This window comes from Neopsephotus bourkii, unplaced genomic scaffold (assembly GCF_033783945.1).
Source record: "Neopsephotus bourkii isolate Nb327-2 ecotype Australia unplaced genomic scaffold, CSIRO-AGI_Nbou_v1 NB_1630, whole genome shotgun sequence".
NCBI classification, from domain to species: domain Eukaryota; kingdom Metazoa; phylum Chordata; class Aves; order Psittaciformes; family Psittacidae; genus Neopsephotus; species Neopsephotus bourkii.
In genome coordinates, this window is record NW_026902105.1 from 10,244,306 (window position 1) to 10,270,032 (window position 25,727).

Here is a 25,727-nt window from a genome sequence, read left to right on the forward strand (position 1 = left end):
TTCCCCTTTTATTACATCTCTCACCTTCAACTCTGGTTTTAGATACAACCTAAGCTGCCCCCAGGTACAGGATATGAGAATCAATAGCATTGGTGCGCTTCATGCATGCTAGAGAAAAGCCAGTAATTCATTGTAATAGGCTAAACAATCTAAACATGAATGTGTCAGATTTTTAAGGTGATTAAGCTACTGATCCTTCTAGATCAGTGTTCAGTTGCTGCCTACAGTTAAAACTTAATGTACAGAGCAATTTTCTTCTCAAGCATCCATGTGGCATTTTGTCCACGGAGTTTAGATTAAGCTCTGGTAGCCTGAAATGTGAGACTTAACTACCTTCAAGTCTCCTGTTAAGAAAAATGCTACACAGAATCCTGATATATTTTATGCCCTTACTATAAAGTTACCAGTGATAATTCCCAGATTTTAATGAGGGTTAATGATCTCCAGATAGTTACCGGAATTCCTACCAAGAACCTAAAAAGCCACAGCAAATGAACTTCCAGAGGGATTCCTCAAAGAGTACATTGGAACAGAACTGGGCTGCAGGGGCAGGACAGTTTTCTCCTGGTTTATGCAGTTTGGTTTTGGGAAAAAGTAAGACTGGTTCCAGTCTTTCACAGAAGTTTGTGTTGGCCACTTCTCTCAACACTGACACACAGCACCTTGGATTTGTGAAGGATAAGCATTTGTGTTGGAGAGGCAGTACTTATTCCTATTACAGAAACACCCCATAACCCAAGATAAGAACCAAACACTGCCACATAAGGCATGATACAAACAAAACCAAACCCCCCAAAGCTGCACTCACACCCTCTGCAACTAAGAAGGAACTAAGAAAAAGGCTGAAGGAACATGCTTATTTCAGTGCAGAATTTTTAAGAGCTTATGAATAAACTTAAGATGGTCCTTATAAAAATAGCTCAAGACCTCATCATTTTCAGAGATCTTTGTGGTTTTCTTTCTGAGAGCCTCCATATAGCTGGAGTTAACTACTCCTACAATTTTATCTGAAGAAATTAACAGACAAAAAAACTTCATTAAAAAGAACACCTGCCGGCATCTTGCAATTATAGAAGTACTGTTTATAACATCATTTCAGCCCCATAACCAGTATCTCTCTTTCATCTTCTTCAACTCTGTTACTGCTACATCCCAAACTAATTTGGATAACCAAGAATAGAAACTTACATTAAAAATATCAGAATTGTGCAAGACAAGATAACAAGCAGAAAGGGCAACTGCAGCTGAGAGGATACCTTAATCCCAAAGACACCCACCAAAGACATCCAGCACCTACAAATTTGTTTGCTAGGAACATCAGCTTCAGGTTGCCAGAGGTTGGCAGGGCTTGCTTTAAGGAACACAAAGCCAGGGAAGAACTGGAAGTTACCATTAGCACAGGATGTGTATGAGGATTATCAGAGCCATCTGCGGTTCACAGGTGTCCAACATGCTTGTGTTTCATCACCTATACACTTTTCTTTGTGGCAACACCGTGATTCTCTGCTTTCAAAGCCACTGAGCATTGCTGGTGAACTACCAAGAATCTGTGTCCCATGCCAGGGAGGGGACATGAAGTGTCAATACCAGGATCCTGCCCAGCCCATGCTGTTCAGCTGAAGCTGAATTATGGCTTCAGACTAGGCTCTGCAACCCCATGCTTCAAGCAGGATGTACAGATGAGTGCCAGAAATCGAGCAAGTTACTCAGAAAAAATAAACGTTAAAAAGGTGTTTGGTTTTCTTAAACCAAATGTCAGCATTTACAATACATCAAGTTTGAAAAACATCAAAAGTGTTCAAGGGCTTTTTTCCCTGAAGGCCAAGTAAGGGGCTGTCTGGCCCAGGGAGAGTTCCTATGAAGTCTGGCAGTGGAACAGTCACTCAGTATGCACAACCAGCACCAGCCCCAGTGTACTCTTGGAAATCAGACGGCTCTACTTTCTTCAGGGAAACTCTCAGGAATGCACCCTTGAACAACACAGACTGACTGTTCTATATATCTGTTCTAAATATTCTTATTTAAATACTTCTTCAAAAACAATTTCCTGCCTTTAAAAAAGTCTAGAAACACACATATATACATATATATATATACCCAGACAGTTAAACAACTTTAAAACAGTATGTAACAGGAAAATTTACAGGAGTCTGACGTATCCTTGCTTTAATGGAACAGAACTGTTTGCTTAGTCATATGTGACTGGCAAATTCTGTGATGACTTCTGTTTAAAACTCATTTAAAAGACATTAAATCTGAAACTTCAAACACACTTGAAATAATGATTTCATTCATGGTAAGAAGCTACGAAATCAAACTCTGTCAAAGGAACTAGTTTTTGATCTTGTTTTCCCCCTCTTAATGTGTCTGGAAAAGACATAATTTAACTTTCCTGTATCTACATGGTTTTCCACCACACTCATTTCAGACCTCTCCATCAAGGCTCTAAGAGAGAAGCTCTGCACAACCTGGAAAGTCAATTGCTCCCAGTTAGGGGTAAAAGGAAAGAATGCTCAAAAAAAACCACTCTCACTGGAAACATTCTGACATTTAATTCTCTGCTTTCATGGAGCAGGATCTTGACGTCCTATCACGGACTCTACTGTGGGGGAAGGAGGGGTGACAGGAAGGCTCTCCATTCTGGAAAGCAAACCATTTGCTAGGTTTTCCACACCAGACCTGTGCTTTCCTTAAAAACCATTTCCACTTGGATATTGCAGATTTGTCCATGGTGCGTCAGGCTCCAATTACCAGCAAAACAGCCTTGAAAAAAGCATCTGTAGCAAGACATTTTGACACAAAAATATAGGCAGACAGTCCAATAAGATCATTAGCAGCACTGAACATGTTCTCTTCACATTCCAAATGAAAACTACTTACATTATTACTTCAGATTATGGAGAAAAAGGCTTTTTTCCCTCCTAATACTAGTAACTCTCATGTAAATTCACTACTTTATATTCATGCCCTATTACCTGTCTTATTTTATATACAGGGAGGGTGCAAGTTTTAATGTAAAATTTTAAAAGATTAATTTTCTTGTTGTAATTGTGTTTACCTCTATAGCCTTGCATACCTTTAACCAAATATGCTTTTGATTTTTTCCATTTAAAAACACAGCTATTTGTAAAGTGTCTAATGTCACTGTCCTCGAACAGGCAGGGGTCACCAGCATCGAGGCCACACTGCTGAAACTGCAGCTGCGCTGGGCAGGGCACGTCTCTAGAATGAAGGATCACCGCCTCCCCAAGATCGTGTTTTACGGTGAACTTGCCACTGGTAGCCGCAAGAGAGGTGCCCCAAAGAAGAGATACAAGGACTCCCTGAAACAATACCTTAGCCTTGGCCATATTGACTACCATCAGTGGTCCACCTTGGCCTCCAATCGGGAGACTTGGAGGCACACCATACATAATGCCGCTGACTCCCTTGAGAGTTCACGAAGAACTAGTCTCGAGGAGAAAAGACAACGCAGGAAGAATCGTGTCCCACCTGTTCCACCCAAGGAGACCTTCTGCTGTGCTTTTTGTAGCCGGATTTGCCTATCCCACATTGGCCTTCTTAGTCATCAGCGCGCTTGTAGTAAGCGTGGGTAAATGCCCTTCCCAAATCTTCGTTCACGAAGTCAAGCCATGATGAGTATCAGCTACATTACTTCTTTTTCATAGAAAGATGTGCCACAAAGAGTGTCTCCCTCCAACTCCTTTTTTTTTAAATCACTTTCAGAGGAATTTAATTCCCTTTTGAACCTCTAACTCTTTGTTAAACAGAATTCCAAAATCAGAATTCCATGGAAGATAAAGATAACTAAAATCAAGTCGCGTAAGGCAGGAAGACTTATTAAAACCATCTGAAGAAAAGGAAAATTAAACAAATAAGAGTTTATAGTTTTCCTGCATCTTTCGTTTTCTGATTTATTGTAGGGACTTCTCTTACAGCTTGGAAGCTATCTATGGGTTCTGCAGAAGCTCACAAACCAAAGTACACAACAGTAAACACATAGGCGTTTTATACCCTGAATGCAGCAAGACAAGACAAGACAAGACAAGGCTACTTATTTTAGTACTATGTGCTCTTACCCAGACTTCCAAGACCTAGGACAGCATAACAAACAATCGCCCAAGGGAAAGCCAAATGGGACTAACCCTACTAGCAACATATGCACTGGAGGTTTTAAACACAGTTTATTAAAATACTGATCTAGTGTAATATCTACATTTTTTCGCTTTCATCATATATTAAGAACCATGGAATAATTTGCATCAGAAGGGACCACACTCAAAATGGGACTAATTTCAGTATTACATCAGGTTGCTCAGGTAGTCATGCAGTTAAGTACTGAGCGTCACCAAGGCTGGAGATTCCACAACCTCTCTGGCAGCTGGAAAAGAGTAAGATGACGAGGAACCCAAACAGAAAGCCAGTTTTGTGTTCAGAGATACAGATGTTTTCCTGCAATATTTGGATTTCTGAGTAACAACTCATGTTCCCTTTACAGTTCCTCTTCTAAAACAATTTTGGTGTGAGGTAGTTGGCTTTTTTTGGTACACTTCAAATTATAAAGAATACCAGATTTATACAACGTCATTTTAACTGACTTCCCTTAGCTCTGTTGAACAAAGCTGTCAGCTTTTTGTCCCTTTTGGGGCTCATTTTAAGAGAATATTTTTGCTATACACCTCAAAAAAGCTGACATCATTAAAGAATACGGAAATATTTAAATCTTTGTTGCTTTTACAGTCTTTCAAAGGAATAATGCAACCACTACTTCTTCCATGGGCTCACACACTGAAAAAGTTCAGAACACAGTCTATTACAGTTGGATATTCATACAGCCTTTCTATTAGTGCCTTTGAAGCACAGCTGTTTCTTCTCAGACATTTAGCTGGCACTTTAATCAGAACAGTGACCACTACCATTCACTTTAAGACCCCTTTTACAGACTTCTGAGTTTTAATTTATCACATCGGAAAGTTATTTTGCAAAATTAGCTCAATTCTGTACCTTTTATTTCACAATTAATCCCTTCCCCACATGGCACTTTGAGTGATAGAGAATCACAATAATACATTTATTCCCTCAGTCAGGAAAAGCATTAATACTTTTCCCATTGATTCAAATTGGAAACTCTTCCCAACATCAAAACTGCCAGAGAAGTGAGCTGAAGGTTAAAGTAAAACTTATCTGACACTAGTATTTCACAGCCACAATGGTCTGGTTGCAGGCCAGGACAAGAAGCTGAGATTACAACAGCAACGAACCCTGCGGCTAGTGGAGATGGTAGATAACCAACCTCCATTCCTGATCCCTCTGCTAGGACTTAAGAGTTCCCGAGAGCAAAGAGTGTAGGACTATAGTCCAACACAGCAAAGGTATGGTAATGTCTTCTTCTGCCTTTAAAAGTGGCTCTAACTAGCCTCTATAACTGGTATAGATTAAAAAAGGCTGTATACAAATAGCGCCAAAAATCAATCTGGACTAGGCAGCAGAGAAAAGAAATATAAAAAAGTGAATGCATATTTTCTCTGTGCTTTGAATTCCTCCAGAGGAAATGGTTCCAAGAAATGATGGGAGGGGAAATCTAAAGTCAAATCTAGCTTCAAAAGTGTTCTTACTTGCAGATTTCCCCCAAGGATCAACATACTCAAGCAGTCTTCTCAATGCTGACATGAAGCCATTAGGAAACTTAGTTTGACAGTAGTGACGGAATTAGATGGCATCAAGTTTACTTGTCTTCTGTCACACACTCCTACATGTCAACACAATTAAGGTGACGCAGTGCTGAGGAGGTGAGGTCAAGCAAAACATTGGCAGTGTGTGGGGACAAAGAGAAGTACTTCGAAAGCTCTGACAGCATAACACATTTTCCTTTGAAAAAAGGGACACTCCCAATTAGTTAAAGCTAAGTGCCAGCTTCCAATTCAAACAATTACTGTGTGAGAATCTTTATTAGTACTAAAGACAACTATATGAGAGTATGATATAACATAGGGTGTGAGAGGCTTATCCCCTTTGGTCTAACATATCGCAGAATTCTGATCATTGGTGCAAAGTCTAAAGTTTCTACAGGGCTAATCCAATGAGATCTCATAGGAATGAGGAGATCTCAGCATTTGCAACTCCATTCAGTAGTGAGGATAAAAACAAACATAGCAATTTGTGTAATTGACATAGCTTAGAAAAAGCCAAAACCAATCTACCTGTTTCTACTCTGTAGAAGGCCTAAAGCATTACTGGACTTTGCTCCTTTTCAACTGTAATACCGAGGTGCCTCAGATTACAAAGAATTGATGCAGAGACTATTTTAGTATCATCTAGGATCATCTAAATACAACTGATATTTTTATAAACTTTTGAAAATATTACACATATTCATGAGAATATAGAAGAAATACAACAAACCCCAAGTCATTTCCAAAATGCTGTCAGTGCCCTTCCCATATTTTAGCACACAGGCCTAAGTCAACCCACATCAAGCAAGCACTATCAGAAAGGAAAGCCAAGATACTGCTTTTTTTTTTGAGCGCGCAGAACACACTTTTAGGTGTTCCCCATATTCCGCTCACATATTTAGGTGTTCTCCAAGTGATATTTAATATTTTCCTACTAAAATCCACATTATATTCTACATACTGAAAATGAGAAGAAGAGCACAAGTCAATGCTGATCATCTGGAAGACTGGAGATCATACAGTATTTGCTTCAATCCCACAGCTCTTTGCCTTTGGCATTATAAATATCTGCCCTTCTAGAGCCCATCAAAGTTCCATCATCTCTGTGGCAGATGTACAGAGAAAAAGCTGAAGAAACAAGATAAATATACAACGATATTGGCAACTTCCTGAGCCATGAGTCACATCTGGAGAACCATATTTAATAGCCACTGATGGCCATACACTTCCCTTTTTTGAATCCACTTGAAACTTCTATTCAGAACCTATACAGTTCTGAGACAAGACAGAGAAAATATCCAAAAAGACAAAATCAGAAGGGTGTGCATCTTTAGTAGTCATATGATACAGGCTAACTTTTTCCTGTTCTTACAAGGATTTGCAAGCAAAAGCCCACCAAGAGTAAGAACTTTCACTAAAAAATTACTTTGGTTTCAATTAAACATGTAAGAGAACAATGGAACATTACTCAAGTTTTCCCCTCAAAGGAATACAGACCCTATAAATATATGTGAAATGGATACAGACATTTGTCCTATACGTATTCCTGGGATTTTTTTGTATTGGTCTGGCTTAAGCAGTGAGAGCTGCTGGTCCATAAAAGGAATTATGAGCTCTGCTTCTGAATTGCAAGAATGTTCTATTCAAGTGTTCATTTACTTTATTTTATTACCAGTTTTCTTCTGGATAAATTACATCTCTTGTCCACATATGTCTGCTGCCTGATCCCCACTGCCTAAAAGGGTGAAGGCCCTTATTTGCAATGTGCCTTATGATGCACAGAAAATACATGATGTAATTTAAAATGTTTAATTTACTTTAAAAAAACCCAACAAAACAACCACCCCTACCTCCCCCTTTAATGTTAATCTTACCAAGCAAAAAGCATCAGGCCCCTTTCAAAGGTACACCAACAGTTTTGGCCATGCACTGAAAATTACTTGGTTTTTCTTTCCACTGACAGACAATTTAAAAATACTCTTCTGATGTGAGTTTTCTCTTCTCTTCATTAAGCCTCCTCTCTTTGTTAAAGGCTTTCTTTGCTTGAAAGAGGGTTACTGTTGTACAATGATTTTTTTTGTACTTTACAGGCTTGCTGCTATCTAGTCATGATTAGCGACAACTCTAAACCATGTACTCACTGCAGATCATTCTCTAATAGTGTTCTTCAATCAGCTGGACATGAAAACTTCTGCTGAACCTTTTAAATTGTCCCATGAAAATAGGAGGTATTCAGTTCTGGCACTTTGAATTCCTATGATTTGAACAAGACTTAGTGGAACAAGAGGAACTGCCTGAACATCAGAAAACACATTTTTTACTATGAGGTCGACTGAGCAGTGGAACAGGCTGCCCAGAAAGGTTATGAAATGTCCATCCTTGGAAATATTAACAAATGGTCTGGGTAACCAGCTCTAGATGGCCCTGATTGAGCCAAGCGGTTGGATGAGATGACCTCCAGAGCTCCTTTCCCACCTTAACCATTCCGTGATCATTCCCCTATCAAGACACCCCAGAGATCATATCTTAAGCAGAAAGCAGACTCATGAGAAATAAGTTACTACTACCACTTCAGCATCTGACCTCTCTCCATGTGCAGCTAACATGTGGTTCAGTGGAACCACTCAATAGGATGACGTATCATTTGAGACTCACACCAAGTCTATTTTTTAGGATTAATGTATAGTATTAGCGTAGGAGTGCACAGGAACGCTTTTTTTTTAATAGGAGAAAGAGAAACAACCTTTTAAAAGTATTTACTGGAGATAACCATCGAGTTGGTCCTTGAGTTAGCTTATATGCACCCTTCCTCATCTCCCTATTTGTTACATTTTCTCTGAAATTTCATTAGAATAATCAGGAGAGGAGAAAACTTTCAAAATTAATCTCTGTTAACTATTGTAATGGGATCCTGAACCTAAACAGGACTCTCAAAATGAACACAAGAAAAATCATACTGGTACGAATAAGAAAACACCCACAATGTAACACATTATTTTCACTAGTGGGTTGACTCAATGCTGCCTGTGGTGGTATAAAGCAAACCACAAATACTCATTCATATGCCACACAACTATTGTGGAACTGATTTTGCACATGGAAAAAAAATTATTTATCAAAATAAATAGGTAGCATATTCCTTGCCAAACATCCACTCTCCAAGGTCTAATTTAGTAGAATTCTTTCCTTTTCTCTGGAGAAAATCTGAAGGGTCCCCCACCTCCCTTCACAATGAGTCATTCCCTCACAGAGCTGCATGGTGTTTCCTTTGGCTATGGCTAACAGTTACATATTATAGAGCACAACTCAAACAAAGTAATGAGGTGTTTTACTCATCTTTTACTAAACCCACTTTGATGAAGAGTTGAAAACATGTTTTTTAAGAAAAACTTTTCTCATTAAAAGAAAGGCCAGAAATACAAAAGCCTTAGCAACCACTCATTTTAATATGAGCGTTTTTTGCTTTAATGATCTCCCCTCTCTCAAGAAAAAAGATAACATAAAGAGAAAAAGCATTACTTTTTTTTTTTATTAATGATAATGTGAGAGCCTATATTGTATATATTCAGTCAAAGTATCCTTTTAAAAAAATCTGAGATACTTACGGAGTCCAAACCCTTGGAAATGCAGCAATTTCTTCTGGCGTATATTCATCTAACCTCTTGGGGACTACACGCGGCTGAGGAATTTCCTGTAGAAGATTCTTCTCTATATCTTCTGGAATAACCTGAGGAAGGTGAGAACAGTCTTAGCTATCTCCCTATTTTAAAAAAATAACACCACTTCTCCCCCAAATCCATACCAAAATCTGTCCACACTACTGCATGGTTCATGCTAAGTTTTTGACCTAAACAGAGGCATGTCTTATATGTCATAACTTTGGGAAATAATAAAGACAAAAGCATCAACATTTCTGCTACATTTAAATACATAAATAAAAAGCAGCTTGATTTTTCTTAATTTACATTCTTATGACAAAAGTTTTGCTATTGCTAACACTCCCTCTTCACCCCCAAATCACACAAGAATGAAAATATAAGTGCACGACTACCCACATCCTCTGGGAACAGGTGCAGTCTCTGCATCATAGTTCTTCTCTGAAGGTTTTTTGGAAGCATTCTATAAACAGTGAGTTTAACAATCTGAGGAAAGATTACATGGTAACAAACAATCAGACAGGCCGCAAATAACAAGAAAAACGTAAGCTGTGTTTCCCTCTACCCATTCCAAAAGTAACTGAACCACTTTTCAGTCAACTTCTTCCATGCCGATGAACTCTAGCACCACATTCAAAGGTGCCCTAGACTTCTAGGTTTCTGTTTTGGCAGAAGAAATACTAACTCTCCATCATATAAACACTCTAAGAGCCATATAGAAAATTTCAGCTCAGAAAGGTAAGAGCTATATTTAGCACTGTGGATGACTGCATATGATCATTCAACTTTGAAAAGAATTTAGAAGCTTTTTTATATACAACAAATACTGGACAGGCTCTAACAAATTTACCAAGTGTTCCCAGAAACTAGTTTAACATGTATTTGCTGTGTTTGACATTTGTACATAATTAATACATCCTACCTTAAGCAATGCTGACACACCAAAACACTGCACTGTGAACATATTATATATATTTATAATTTATTCTCTTGTTATTAGTTCCAGATGAACAATCTAATTTCTGAGCATCAGGAATGAATGGAATTTGTACATCTACACTAGACTGTGCTTATTGAAAAGTAACAAAATTCAACAGGATTTCTCATGGACTCTAGTATAGATGCCTGTAATTTAAATACAAAACACATCATTATAGAGAACATCTGTAAATGTAAAACAAGGCATGCAACTGTAGGAGACAAAAAGGGTTTTATAAAGGACAGCAACGCATTTAGGGGTAGACCTATGCGCAATCTGGTAAGCAGGAGGTGTGCTCCATGCCACCCAGACATAAAGTAGCTCCACATCAGGAACGGCCCATGCACGCTTAGTGCAACCTTAAGCTGAAGTCGATAAGCCACACTGAAATGCAGTGCACTAAGTACAAATGAGTCTCCCAGTCATCTGGGTGTTTTGAAAAAAGTATTAAGCAAACTTACTTCCTTTTATTAAATGAATTAAAGGAATTAAATTGAAATTTTAGAGACAATGACTAACACCAATTTCCCAGCTGGAACCACATAATTATGGTAGAATGATTAATTATTGCAAGTGAAATTAATGGGAAGTGGAGGTTCTTAAGCTTGCAGGCATTTATACTTGAATTCTGAAGTTAGCCAACACTCAAAGCTAATTTGGCCCCAGTATTATTTTCATTTTGCCACATAACAGACAGTAACATTGTCTTAGAATCCTCCTAAATATACATTAAAAGCCTTGAGAAACTGAAGTCATTCAGAGAAGCCTCAACATCTAAAAGCCTTGAGAAACTCTGAAGTCATTTAGAGAAGCCTCAACATCATGCAGATTCTCAGATGTTATGCAGTCAGTACCATCACCAAACCCATGGACAAACATAATAAAAATATACATATATGTAGATAAAGTACATTAGGTTGGGCAGAGTAATCTAAAGTGTTGATACCTTCTCTAATAAAAATTAATAAGCAACTACTAAAAAAAAAGATGAAAACTAATGCTTTTAGGGATAAATTGTAGCTTGCTTGTACAGCAAATTACAGTTTATTTAGCCATGTGCTTAGACAAAGAACATAACAAGACGAAGACAGAAAATGAACCTTGACGGGTTTATTTCACTGAATACTGAAAATCAAGACAGACACTATAACAATATAAGAAAATACACAAATATAAGCAGCAGCTCATGTGAACAGCCCTTTTGCCATTAATAATTTTCATGTCATATACTTATTTTCTGTTCTACCCAGTATTTTTCCTTATAGGCAATGAAAGATCAAATTAAATCACACCTAAAATGACAGATCCAGATACTTCACAACACATTGCCTAATTGTGGGGATATTTTTCTTTATCTAAAAATCACTTTTAACTTCAGATTGTGATAGAACCAGTGCTAATTCCTTAGGTTAGTAAACTGTACGTACACATGGTCAATATATGACCTATGAATTAATGATTTCACTCCAATAAAAAGAAAAACTTTAAAATATTTTAATGAACATTGTTAAATGTTTTACTTCTTCAAACAGCCAATGTTTGTTTGTCAGTTTTGATCTTCCTCTGCAGTATGTGGCACACAACACCTGTCAAAACAAACCAGTGAGCTGGACGAACAGCTGGTTTATTCTGGTTGGGGATGCTTCTGCCTGGTAAACCCAACCTAATTTTTTTAGCCACACTACAAAGATAACAGCTCAGTTGTAAAAATGAGCCTATTAAAAAGCCATACTGGAAAAGAACGACTGATTTATACGCTTAAGTTAAACAATGAAAACATACTCTCAATGTTCTGTATTGTCACTGCAGAACTGACAACTTCAGGTCACAACAGACTAACATGAAAGCAGGACTTCGAAACTGATAAAGGACAATGAATGGTTATAGATAATTATATCTTCAATACCCATTTCTATAGAACAGTATGCTAAGTGCAATAAGCGCAATCCAAGGTATGCTTTGGTACATCTGCCAATCTCCATGCTGTTCAAGAACACATTTGGCTTTCTGTGCCCTCTCACACACGCAAGAAGTGTATTACCACAAGATCTGCAACAGAAAAATCACCCCCACATGAATCACAAACCATTTTTTAGTGCTAGGCAAAGCACAGAACCATAGAACGGTTTGGGCTGGAAGAGGCCTTAAAGATCATCTGCTTCTGATCCCCTGCCATGGACAGGGACACCTTCCACTACAGTAGGTTGTTCAAAGCCCCATCCAACCTGGCCTTGAACACTTCCAGGGATGTGGCATCTACAGCCTCGCAGGACAACCCATTCCTGCGTCTCACCACACTCACAGAAAATAATTTCTTCCTAATATCTATTCTAAATCTACCCTTTTTCCATTTAAAATCATTCCCCCTTGTTCTGTCACTATAGGTCTTAAAAAAAAAAAAAAGTCTGTTCATCTTTCTTGCAAAGTGCCCTTTAGATATTGAAAGGCCATAAAAAGGTGTCCCCAGAAAGTTTTCTTCAGGCTGAGCAACTTCAACTCTCTCAGACTTTCCTCATGTGCGAGGTGCTCCATCCCTCTGATTATTTTCATGGCCTTCCTCCGACTGGTTTCTGGGCTGTAAGCGCACACTCCACCAGTTCCCCTAAGTCCTTCTCCACAGGGTTGCTCCCAATCCTTTCATCCCCCAGCCTGTACTGATACTGGGGATTGCCCAGACCCAGGTGCAGGACCTTGCACTGAGCCTTGTTGAAATTCACAAGGTTTGCATGAGCCCAGCTCTCAAGCCTGCCACGGTCCCTCTGGATGGCGTCCCTTCCCTCTAGTGAATCCTGTACTGTATCACTCAACTGGGTGTTATTCACCAGCTTGCTGAGGGTGCATTTGAACCCACCCTCTATGTCACTGCTGAAGATATTAAATCCTTGCCTGATCCAGAACAGTTAACTGGACTTCACTGTTACAGTCTCTCCCATTCTGGAGCTTCAATGCAATTGAATGAACTCTCAGATGAAACAAACTGGTAATTTACTAACTAGACATTTCAAACAGCTAATTTTTCAATTATATGTTTTTGTGGCTATCACAGAGCCTTTAATGGCTGAGCCACTTGCAAATATGGCCATCTATATGTGGAAAACAAGAAGAGGAATAATCTTGGGTTTGAGCATGCATGTTCCCTGCCCCAGCAACACACAGTAAAGACAAAGAGGGAACAAAGCCTTGGTTTCTGCAAGTGATCATAATTTCCTTGCTGGAGCAGCTGAAAGGCAGATGCCAACCTCTAACTCCTCAAGTTCATTCATCTTGGTCAAGAAGAAAAAGATAAAAGAATTAAAAGAAAGAAAGAAAGAAAGAACAAAAAAAAAAAAAGGTGCATAGATGTGGTGATAACCTATTATTTGAGAATTGTAAAAAGCCAAGCAAGTGTATTACTAAGGAAACTGAAGTGCAGATTTAAAAGCGTGCACTATTCGATACTTGTATTCTTGATTTATTGCAAAGCTGTTAGTGCACCTACAGAACAAAAGGCCATACAGGCAGCTAGGATGGAGAAAACAGTGCTGGAAAACCTCTAACTTCCTTCATTGCAATTTCTGCCTCAAAGACTTCTACAAGCCAAAACAAATCCAAACACAGCTCCTGGAAAGACCAAGTTTACATCCAGTTTCTTGCCCCAAATCGTGTCTAGAGCCAAAACCTCACTCTGACTGGTGTGATGACAAGTCGAAGAAGTTAGTAAAGTACAGGCTTAACTGAAGTTATAAGGATGGCTTTTGCAACCTGAGTTAAGATTGTGTAACAGAAAAGGCAGATCCAACCAGCAATATTTACAGAGTGTTAAGTAAGGGCTCTCCTGTTCCCTGAACATGTTCAAGTTTTACTAAGAATACATCAACCCTAAATTAAAAAGGTATGGAATTGCAAAAATTAAGTTTGCTACTGAGCTCAAACAAAACCCAAACCCAGCTTCAATGCTCCCTGACAGCACACATCTGGACACACTGTTTAAGCAATTAACAACACCACCTTTCTACACGTTCTCACTGTTTTCTATGTGATTATGTTTACTTTGAGCTACTAAAATTGTGAAAGTTTAATTTTACATGAAAGGTATAAAACTCAGCTGGTATCTGTGGAGCTTCATGCTAGCAAAGAGGTCTCCCTACATACAGGTCTCTGCAACCTCAGTTTCAGTTTAAAACTAAGTAGTACATTTAAACAGTTTATCCAGTTCTTTATGGGTTCCAACTGCCTCCTCTCCCCTTTCCTTTACCTTTAGTACTAGCAACCTGAAAAATTCCATCATATCCTCACAAATACTGCTCTTAAAGGCCACGACACTTTGACTATCAAGAAAATACATCCACCATCAGATGCATACAGCCATCAGAGCAATAATATTCAGGGATTTTTAAAGTACTGGAATGCTGTTTGCCCCAATTTCTTTTTAACTACAAAATTCCTATAGCTCTGGTTACAACTGTCACCTTGAATATTGCAAGTTGGCTAACTTCTATACTTACAGCATAGACACACTCTTAATCACAGTTACATGACATTAGGTTTTTAGTTTCAATATAAACGGCTAATTAGGAGGAAAGGAATCTGAAGGCAGCTCTAGAAAAACTCTTACCCTTTCAGTTCCGTACTACATGGTTTAACATTTTATGAGTACAAATAAATTACAAATACATTTATTTGAAACACTGTGTGAGTCTTGAACATTTCAAGCTTTGTGATAGGCTTTGGCTCATGTGCAAGTTGCAGACTCTGCCTGATGCAAGTTCTAAGAAAGAGTCTTTGCCAGATATAACATACTTTAAAGAAGGAAATCAACATAGCAATACCACTCCTAGTCCTGAGAAGCACAAAATAATTGGCTGAATTTCCAGAGGAAAATCTACCCTAGCAGCTGAATGAAGTCCAATAATCACCAGGAAGCATCTTTAGAACATGGGAAGGACACAGAGTTCCAGAGAAAACAAAATGATTAATTACAGGGCATAAAAACCAAACCCTAAAAGAATTTCAGGAGATACATCAATTACTTGGAGATACAGCTTGATACTACATCTTCCTTCTACCAGTTCCTGGGTTTCTGCTCTGTACACGATACTGTTCTTCCCACCATATGTTACAAAAGCGTACAAAGGACTTCACCTTTCTACCTCTGACAGTTGAACAAGTAGTACAGCAATAGTGGATTTACTTAGTACTGTCATAAGAATTATTTGGTCACAGACTGTCCTGGGTTTAGCAGTAGCAGTCATTTTTTCTCTTTCTTGGTAGCTGGTGCAGTGCTGTGTTTTGACTTTTGGGCTGGGAACAGAGCTGATAACAATGATGTTTTCGTTTGGCCAAGGACTTTGTGAGCCTCATGCTCTGCCAAGGAGGAGGGGAAGCTGGGAGAAAGCAGAGACAGGACACCTGACCCAAACTGACCAAAGAGGTACTTCATACCACAGCACATCATGCCCAGGAGGTAACTGGGAGTTACCCGGAAGGACAGGGGGTCTGCTGGGTTGGACTCATTTTTCGGCGGGTGGTATTGTATTCTTTTCCCTTGTTATTTTCTCTTATCCTTGTTGTTGGTGGTGGTAGCAGTGGTGATTTGTGTTGTACACTGGTTGCTGGACTGTTTTTATCTCAACCCGTGGGAGTTGCATTCTTTCAATTCTCCTCCCCATCCCTCCAGGAGCGGGGAAGGGGGGGAGCCCCCGGGGGGGGACACAGTCCTTGACTACTACCAGCCCAGCACCACTCACTGGGAGAGAGTGCACAAGCTGGATGGGTTTAAACCACGACACAGACAAAATAAATGTCCAATGCGTCCTATTTTGCTTTCCACTACTGTTCAGCAATTAAACGTAGAAGTTTATTTTGTTCTTTAATATGATAATTTGTCTCGCAAATTCAAATAAGAAATGGAGTCAGACTTTCTTTTAAACAAAGAAGTACTTTTGTCTACTCTGAAGCAAAAGACCGAGCCAGCTCTAAGACTTATTTAGAGGTTTTAAGATAACAGGTTCCATTACAGTATTTTTCTCCCTATGCCATGCTAACTTCTGTGTGCCTACTAATCCATACTTTGAAGTTTTGCTCTACTTAATTAAAAATCTTTCTCCATAGTAATAGAAGAAAAAGCTATTTTATCTGGTGTTTCAGTAATTGTCTTTTAGTGTGTACATATTATTGTATCAACCATCCCTTACTGATGCAAAGAAAATAGGCTTTCAAATACCAACAGCAATATTTAACTGTGTTTTCTGTCTAAGCTTTTCTTCAAAAGATCATTATCATGCAGATATAATGGCAAGTCTATACCCGCAAGCAGTTGCTAAAGAGCATTCAAAAGGAGACTTGGAACATTTTAAGCCCCTTAGTATAAGTGCCAGCAGCAGAACAAACCAGAACCTTGACACCCCCGAAGGCTTCCTCACTGCACATTTCCACAGAGCTACCCTGCCTGGCTTAATAATCTTCCCTAGCAGGTACCATTCATTCTGAACAATTATTGTCCATTATTTCTTTGTCAGAGGCAATACAGCCTCTGAATACTGCAAAGGTCAATCCTCTCACTGAGCACTTGGTATTAGCCAAATGTGATGTCCCCCTCTTATTTTTTTGGAAGGGGGGGCTGCAGCAGAAACTCCCCCCCCCCCCCCAAAAAAAAAAAAACATCAAAAAAACACCAAAAAATTAAGCCAAGTTTTGCTTACTTATAAAATTAGAAATAGAGTAAGAAATTGGTTGAAAACTTTGTTCTAATAGTATTACTACCTGTTTCCACAGATGGGATGTCAACATCTTTTGCAAGGATTTTAATAAGAAGCTGTAAGATCTCCCCAGAAAGATTTTTCCAAGTAATTTTTGTTCCCTCTCACATCTGTGAGGTTTAAAAGCACATCTTTTAGTCTCCTTGTACCTAGCGCTTTAGAGCCCAATTTTTAAAGTGTTGGTCTCATGCCTATCAGCATTTTTCCAGCTAAACAAGACTGCTGCAAATTTCAGTAAAAACAAACAAGAAATCCCCAAGCTTCTATGCATTCCAAGCACGTCATCTCAAAGAACAGGTTTACCTGTTTCCTTTCTTTTCAAAAGGCTTCCTTGTCAAAGAAAACACACCAAACCTTTGCAAGAGATTTTTCTTAGCAACCTACAGTGGAAATTACTATTGTCTCCTAATACGTATCCTAAGGGAACAGTAATATCATACAGAGTATTAGCATTGTATTAACCTGAAGAACAGAGAGGGTGTTTTGAACTACAGCAATAAACTGTCATGCTGCACCTAAAGAAGATATTAAATACTCTTGTCTATGGATGGTCCAAGAATTTACACTAAATCTAAGTAAGAGACAAAAAAAGGCTGAAATGTGAAGAAAATATTTTTCTTTTCTTCAGTGAACACTTCCTAAAGTAGCCTGGCCAAGTTCAACAGACAAGAGCTATTCTCTGCCATTCTCCAGAAGAGCAGACAACTGAAAACACTACAACAGACACTGAAAATACTACAGATTCACAGACACTCCTCTCCCCATGCCTCCCAAAGGAACTCAGAGGTGCTAAAGGTAAAAATGTGCAGACTATTTACTTTTGATATCTTTTCAGCACAGTGTAATTTCAACTCTTCCATAAAGTATTTTTTTCTGAAGTGCTGAAAAACTTGGCAGAATGAACCTAGAACTAAGTTCTATATAAAACATGAAATGTGCAGACCTCCTTTTGTATTCACTGCCCCATATTAACTTAAAAGATACCTGGAAGTGGAAAAAATATAGCAATGCTTTGTGAATCTCAGACGCAAAATTATGTATCTGAGATTAAACACTAGAATAGGCACAGAGTTTTTGTGTTTCAAGAAAAAAAAAGTCAGGGCTTGGAAATGGTTGCCATAAGAGGCTCTCAAGACCAGTCTGGATAAGCTCCCAGCAACCTCATCTTACCTAAAAGCTGACATTGCTTTGAGTAGGAGGCTAGATTAGAGATCTCCCAAGGTTCTCTCTAACCTGAATTATCCTATGGTCCTATGAAAAAATGCATGTGCATATTCAAAATTCAGCACAAATCCTTCTGATGCACTAACTACTACCCACAAGAAGTATGATACGTCCAAATTTGGGAAGATAGCTAAAATGATGTCGACCTCTGTTAAGCAAGAATATGAGATCATCCATCCCTATCTTGGTACCTTATGAAGGAATTAGAAACAATCAAGGCTGATCGTGCAGTAAATGCATCTAAATTCTAACAAACATGAATTTCAGTCTCCAGTGTAAGCATAAATCATTATAACTTTGCATCAAATTACTCGTTATAACCTTTTTAATTAGCTGTTAGCTTTGTACCAGTTTTTCCTAAACCCAGTATCTCTGTATACTAGAAACAATGTTTAAACAGTAATGGAAAATTATTTATCATGGGGAATTTGTATGTCTGAAGTTAGACATGTAAGTAAAAACAGTGCTAAGAAATGCTGCAGTCCTATTATATACACACAAACTCACAGAATAATACAAGCTTTAATCTACCTCTTACACAAACTGAAAATATCACATCCATTGTTAAACCTCTATGTAACACCATGCAAGTTTACAAGGTGGTATATCAACATCCTTTTCCTTGGAAATAATCTCTTCCATTAATTTAATGCATTAATTTCTGTAACAGCACTATTTCAAAAAATAATGACTCATTTAATGAGCTAGCAGTAGACAACAGAAGCAAGGGCAGAGAAAAAATAGTAGCCTCCAGGATGAAAACAAGGCTTTACAGAATGAAGATTTTGATTCCATAGAAAGATACAGTCTACTTCCTACAACCTGCCTATTTCCACTGGCTTCACAAGAATTTAGCATGATTAAAAGAGAAAAGGTCTCTTTTCAATTCAAAACAAGTGATTTATGAAAGCCTCCACAGTAACTATGCGTCACTTAACTCATATTTTGAAGATACAAATGTTACTTAGGCTAGGCATTGTTCTCCTTACAGTAATCCTTTTTGAGGTTTTAACAGCTAGTTCTAAGTACAAAACATATTAATAAGACACCATCATAATTTTCATCTTTGTTATATCCCAATATATTTCACACACAAAAAAAAAATCACATGGTAAAAAAATATTTCTTACCCCAAAATCACTTGCAAGTCAAAACCTACACAGCCACACATACAAAATATATCATGAATAATTGCCACCCACTCCTATTAATATGACACGAATACACATGAGAGATCTTCAGCAAAGGGACATCTGAATGCTTCACTTGAATAGAATGAAAGAGTTAACTGCTTGAGAGCTCTCCACAATTATGTTAAAAAGAAGTTTTTTTCCCTAAATCAGATCAAGCCCTGAGCCACATCACCATTAGCTGAGCTTCTGTCCAACATGCTATAGCTATTGGCAATGCATATAACCCTCCTCTGTTTGCACAGAAATTCATCTATACGTCTGGCAAGCAAAGAGGTATTTCAGAATGAATGCCAGAAGGTAATTTATAGAACATCCAAGTCTCAGGCCCTAACAAACAAGTTGTCTTATACTGCCTCCCAGTGCACAGTGTCTGCTTGAAGGTCAAATGAAAAAGGTCAACGAATCCACTTTAGACATGGAAATATCAATAATTCCCAACGGAATTACAACTATCTTAGCGCCTGTTCTCAAAAGCATTTAAGTTTCAAAAAATTCTAGACAGAAAATAATATTGAACTGTGGGATTTAATTTCACTTCAAAGGAGGAATTTGCAAAAGTAAAAACGAAAACCAGACAATTTCATATGGCAGACTGGTTTTTATTGAGTACAATGTCTTGTATAAGAGAGTCTTGGGACAAACCAGGAGGTCTAAATCATAGATGGGGGAAAAAAAAGAATCATTATCAAACCCCAGGAATTTTACAGAAGATAAAACGTATTTCTGTGAGAAAGAAGCAGCATTTTTCTATTTTATATATAAGGTGACCCAAGCTAAACCCTTTCAGAGTCAAAAATACACACAAATATGTGATATTTTTCTGTGGGCCTCATACCATGTTCTGAAACACCAGTATTTCATAGAATCATAGAATAGTTAGGGTTGGAAGGGACCTTAAGATCATCAAGTTCCAACCCCCCTGCCACGGGCAGGGACACCTCCCTCTAAACCGTATCACCCAAGGCCTCGTCCAACCTGGCCTTGAACACTGCCAGGGATGGAGCATTCACAACCTCCCTGGGCAATCTATTCCAGTGCCTCACCACCCTAACAGGAAAGAATTTCTTCCTTATATCCAGTCTAAGAATTTAGCAAACTCATTCCTCCAGTGCTGACCACTCAAACTCCTAGTAAAACTTTCTAACTGCGTAAGTCAACATCCCAAAATGTTTGTATCTAATACCCTACTTTGTTAATCAGTAACAAATGCATCAACAATGATGTTCAGAATTTACAATAGTCTAAGACACACATTTAGTAAAGATGCTTAATTTCAAAGTAATCACCATTTCCAATTCTTTCACAGACCATGAACATAAACACGCAGCATGAAAGAAAAGATGTTTTCTATAAAATAAGCATTTAACAAAACCTAAAATTGAATTTTACTGAAAGAGACAGTTGTACTTTCTAACACTTTTAAGATTAGCATTATTCTTGCTGGCTCTTTAAAAAGTAGTAGGGTCAATAAGCTGAAATACAACTTATCTAACTTGAGGCGGTTGGCTTGTGAGAAAGGTCAGACCCCTGAAACTAAAAGCAAGTAAATCAGTCAAAAATGAGTGAAGCAAATGAACTCGATTTGCTCATCTGGACAGCGTGGAAGAATCACAGAAATGCACAACCTACAGTCTAACCCTCAAAACATGCTGTTTACAAAAACAGTGTTACAAGCCAAGCTTCTAAGAGCTGTTAGCAAAATGTGATTTAGCTTTAGACATGCTAAAAGGTGGGCAATCCCTTTTGTTTAGAGGAACTGATTAAATGAAAATAAAACAGCTTTGCAAGTAAAAGGGAAGAAGGGGAAACACTTACAGCAGTTGGATCCTTTAAATGGAGTTGAGTTGCTGTCACTTGTTTGAAACCACCAGGATAGCTATAAAACCAGAACAAACATAAAAGCTTAGCTATATGCTTAAGCACATTGTTAACACAAATATCAGTACATCTTGAACAACAGGGCAATGGTATTGCAAGCCTTTAAAAAATGAAGTTCTCACTACATTTTATTAAAAATATTGTATCCTGTCAAGTATCCAAGCTTAACAACATTCATACTTTCTTATTTACTCACTTGGATTATGAAAATGTCTGTTTCACAAGCAAGTGGATATGTTTTTAAAACTGCTTACGGAGTACACCATCATAGTTACAGAATACAGTGGGAGTAAGATACGTAAAACCTGGAAGTATTCCAAGATGATCAAGACTCACAACCAGTCTGTGTCTGACATACTAAACAACCATTCTGGACAGTATTTATTATTTTCTTACTATTTTAAATAAATCTTAGCATGACTTGGCGTGTCTACAGTAATAAAATTTGACTTTTACTGCAATGCATCCATCTTTTTAAAGTCTATGAGATACGGTGAAGTTGCACTAACTCACACTTATGCATATACTTTAAGGATACAGTGGTGCAAGAAATGACATGAGTATCAAGTAAAGCTGGGTTTCATTTTAATTACATTTTTAGGTATCAATCTGAGAGAAATGAAAAATAAACTCAACACCATGAGATCATGCCCTCTTTGGAAACTGCACAGATAATGAGTATTCGGCTTAATCGTACAATTCTTTTCACTTACTCAAAACTTACACGCGACACTTGAATCACAGAATCATAGAACAGTTAGGGCTGGAAAGGACCTTAACATCATCTAGTTCCAACCCCCCTGCCATGGGCAGGGACACCTGACACTAAACCATGTCACCCAAGGCTCTGTCCAACCTGGCCTTGAACATCACCAGGGATGGAGCATTCACAGCCTCCCTCAGCAACCCATTCCAGTGCCTCACCACCCTTACAGTAAAGAACTTCTTCCTTATATCCAATCTAAACTTCCCCTGTTTAAGTTTTAACCCGTTACCCATTGTCCTATCACCACAGTCCCTAATGAAGAGTCCCCCCCCAGCATTCCTTCAAATAGGCCCCCTTCAAATACTGGAAGGCTGCTATGAGGTCTCCACGCAGCCTCTTCTTCTCCAGGCTGAACAGCCCCAACTTTCTCACCCTATCTTCATACGGGAGGTGCTCCAGTCCCCTGATCATCCTCGTGGCCCTGCTCTGGACTTGTTCCAACAGTTCCATGTCCTTTTTATGTTGAGGACACCAGAACTGCACACAGTACTCCAGGTGAGGTCTCACGAGAGCAGAGTAGGGGGGCAGGATCAACTCCTTCGACCTGCTGGTCACACTGCTTTTGATGCAGACCAGGATACGGTTAGCTTTCTGGGCTGCGAGCGCACACCGAAGCTGCCTCATGTTCATTTTCTCATCGACCAGCACCCCCAAGTCCTTCTCCACAGGGCTGCTCTGAATCTCTTTTCTGCCCAGCCTGTAGCTGTGCCTGGGATTGCTCCGACTCAGGTGTAGGACCTTGCACTTGGCATGATTAGAAAAAAACAACACAAAAACAAAAAACAGACTGCCATGTGCAGCGCCTCACTTGGATGTGTCTGCAGACTTGAAAGCTTGACTACCCTACATTCCCCTTCAACTGGACCTTGAGCTTGTCTGGAGGTTCTAGCAGGGGAGCACAGCTACCGTATACCCCGTGACTGATGAACGGTACCGTCTGTATTGGGGAAGGTCATCCTCTTTGACTGAGAGCGCAGCTTCGGGAGGGACGCATGCGGAGCAGTGAGGAAGGGCACACCCACCTAGCCAGCCAGATCAGCTGAATCAACCCTGAGGATCAACGGGGTGACAGATGTTGCAGCCAGATCACCCTAGTCCCCCCACTACCACAAATTACACATTTGAGTTTCCTGCGTTTGAGGAAATCGCAGGAGTTAGCACAGCTGGAGTGCAAGGGATGAGCCTCACCCTGGGAAAACCACATGCTTGATCAAGGTGTCTCCCCTGCCAGGTAAGTGTGTAAGCACTTACACGAAGGGCTTTAACTTACATAGAAGTTTAGAGTGAAAATTTTTAAGGAGTCATAAGGGTGGGGGAGGAAAGAAAAAAGTGTATTAATTTTCCATCAACTGAGCAAGAACTCAGCAATTCAGCAAAGGAATTTCAGGACTGAAACATCAGTACGAGCAAAATTAGCGTTCTCAGTATGATTTATTCATCTCATGGCTGCATACATTTGACTTACAGATTCTTATCTAGTTGTCATCACTGTGAGCATCAAACTGATCGTTGCCATACTGTCTGCTATGGGTTATTGCACTTCCATCTGTAAATAAGTTATGCCTCCCAGAAAAACATATTGTACATATATATATATAGTGCACATATGTATCAGTACATCTTGAGAGCATTTTACTTCTTACGAGTGTTTTCAATTAGTTTTTTTCCCCTCTGATTCAATAGTCAATCTTGATATTTACTCTTAGGTAAACAGGTACTTGTAGAATAAAGTAATTGAAGTTGGCAGCCACATATATCTTAGATACAAGGTGTCAATAGGAATGTTTTCTACTGCTTAATAAATGGAATAATCCCCATCATTCCATCACTGGGTTCATGGCTTAACACAAAACAACCTGGCTCACCAAATCTGATCACTTACTCAATTACTCCAACTACTTTAGATTATTTCCCTAACAACATACACTGGGTAGGGGGCAAAGAAAGAAAAAGATTTGCATCACTTTAAACATCATAACGCAAGTAAGCAACTCCAAACATGTAAGCAAAAATTCCCTTTTGAATCAATATGCTAAAAAAGACTGTAAGTATTAAGCAAATACGACATTAAACCAACTGCTAGCTTATTTGCGTATTGATTATGAAGCTTACCCAGTATGTGATGAATACACTTTCTGCTCCCACTTGTTACCAGAGAAGGCAATGTGTCTTGTATTTATTATGACAACATGATCTCCACAGTCATCTACAATGCAGAAGTTAGTGGAAAGTATTAAGGGAACCATACAGGCAATCAATTAAAATAACTACTAAGTGTGTGACATATACATAGTAACACATAAATACGTTTATAACTTCAGTAATTCCTGTCATATAGTAAAAACACATACTTCAGGTACATGCATTTTTCCTCCTACATTTTAATTAGGACTAAATTGTAATTAAATGTACATATTGTCAGCTGTTAGCTCACAAGAGTGACAAACTACTTGCCAAATCTTTCATCAGAAGACAAGCCTTTGCGGCTGCTTCTAGATATTACAGACTAACACTGCAGCCTAAAGTTATACCTGGGCCAGACTGGGTTTGCAGTACAATTCCATCTAGGCTAGTCATTTCCTTTGAGGATACAGGGAAGAGCATAAATCCTACCCAAGCAACATAAATGGCTTACCTACACCTGCTCACAATCCAACACAAAGAACCAGATCACCCCATTTAAAAAAAAAACTGGCCCACTATTTTTTGTTCTCTATTGTGAAGCTGCTTACAAAGACAGGATGCAAACGGACGAGGGTTGAGAGAAACAGAAGGTGCAGAAGAAACCTAAAAATCCAGACTCAACCTCCTGAAAAAGTTTGCATCCCCTTATTTAAGGCGTTAAGTCCTGACAGCATCTAAAAATATGAGACTGAAGAATAATAAAAGATTATCCCTAAACCAGAAAATAAACATACAAGAAGTCAAATTTTTTTCCTTCCTTAACCACAGCATAAATTTCACTCCAGATGCTTTTCAACACAATAAATAATGACTTTATGGAAGGATATCAGGACACCAAATTAAAAACCAACCAAAACAACCACCCCACACTATATTACTCTGTTTAAAGAACTGTTATTTCACAGACATGAAAATAATTATTGATAGCTTAAAAAAAAAAAAAAAGAAAAAAGTGTTAAATACATCAACCACAAACTCAGGCATGCTCTGCTCTCTTAGAGAATATCAAATGTCTCTAGTAGTAGCCTACCAATGCCAAACTCAGGTGTAATGCCTTTGGTACTGATTTACAGAATATCTCACATGAAATAAAGTTATACTTGACATGAACTTCCAGGATTTTATAACTTCAGGGACATAAAAGTATCAAAGTTCTTTCCCACAAGACAACCAAAAAAATTTGCTCTCAATGTCTGCTTTACTTTTCAGACAGCCTTAGTCTCCAGTGACATCTTGTGGATAAGACGTAATTTGCAACAGCAGAACTGGTATTTAAAACATCTTTAGAACACTACAACTTTCTATTTGAAAACCAGGTTTTAGTATGTACACTGTACAAAGTGTAATGCTTCCTTTATGTTTCAGTAGAGTCCCTTGAAAAAATCTGTGTGGGAATTACAGGAAACACTGTACCATCAATGAGCTTTTTATTATCTGA

The 25,727-nt window shown here is 38.6% G+C and overlaps 1 protein-coding gene and 1 pseudogene across 1 annotated transcript in view; both read right to left on the reverse strand.

Annotated features, from left to right (window-relative positions):
- Positions 1 to 25,727, reverse strand: part of MRPL13 (mitochondrial ribosomal protein L13) — a 35,960-nt gene that overhangs the window by 7,739 nt on the left and 2,494 nt on the right. The window contains exons 3-6 of the mRNA XM_061373463.1: positions 24,218 to 24,311; positions 21,277 to 21,337; positions 9,728 to 9,814; positions 9,278 to 9,399 (exon numbers count right to left, since the gene is read on the reverse strand). Of these exons, the coding sequence (XP_061229447.1) occupies positions 9,278 to 9,399; positions 9,728 to 9,814; positions 21,277 to 21,337; positions 24,218 to 24,311 (364 nt within the window). The remainder of the gene's footprint in view (positions 1 to 9,277; positions 9,400 to 9,727; positions 9,815 to 21,276; positions 21,338 to 24,217; positions 24,312 to 25,727) is intronic.
- Positions 23,167 to 23,344, reverse strand: LOC133223115 (U1 spliceosomal RNA; annotated as a pseudogene).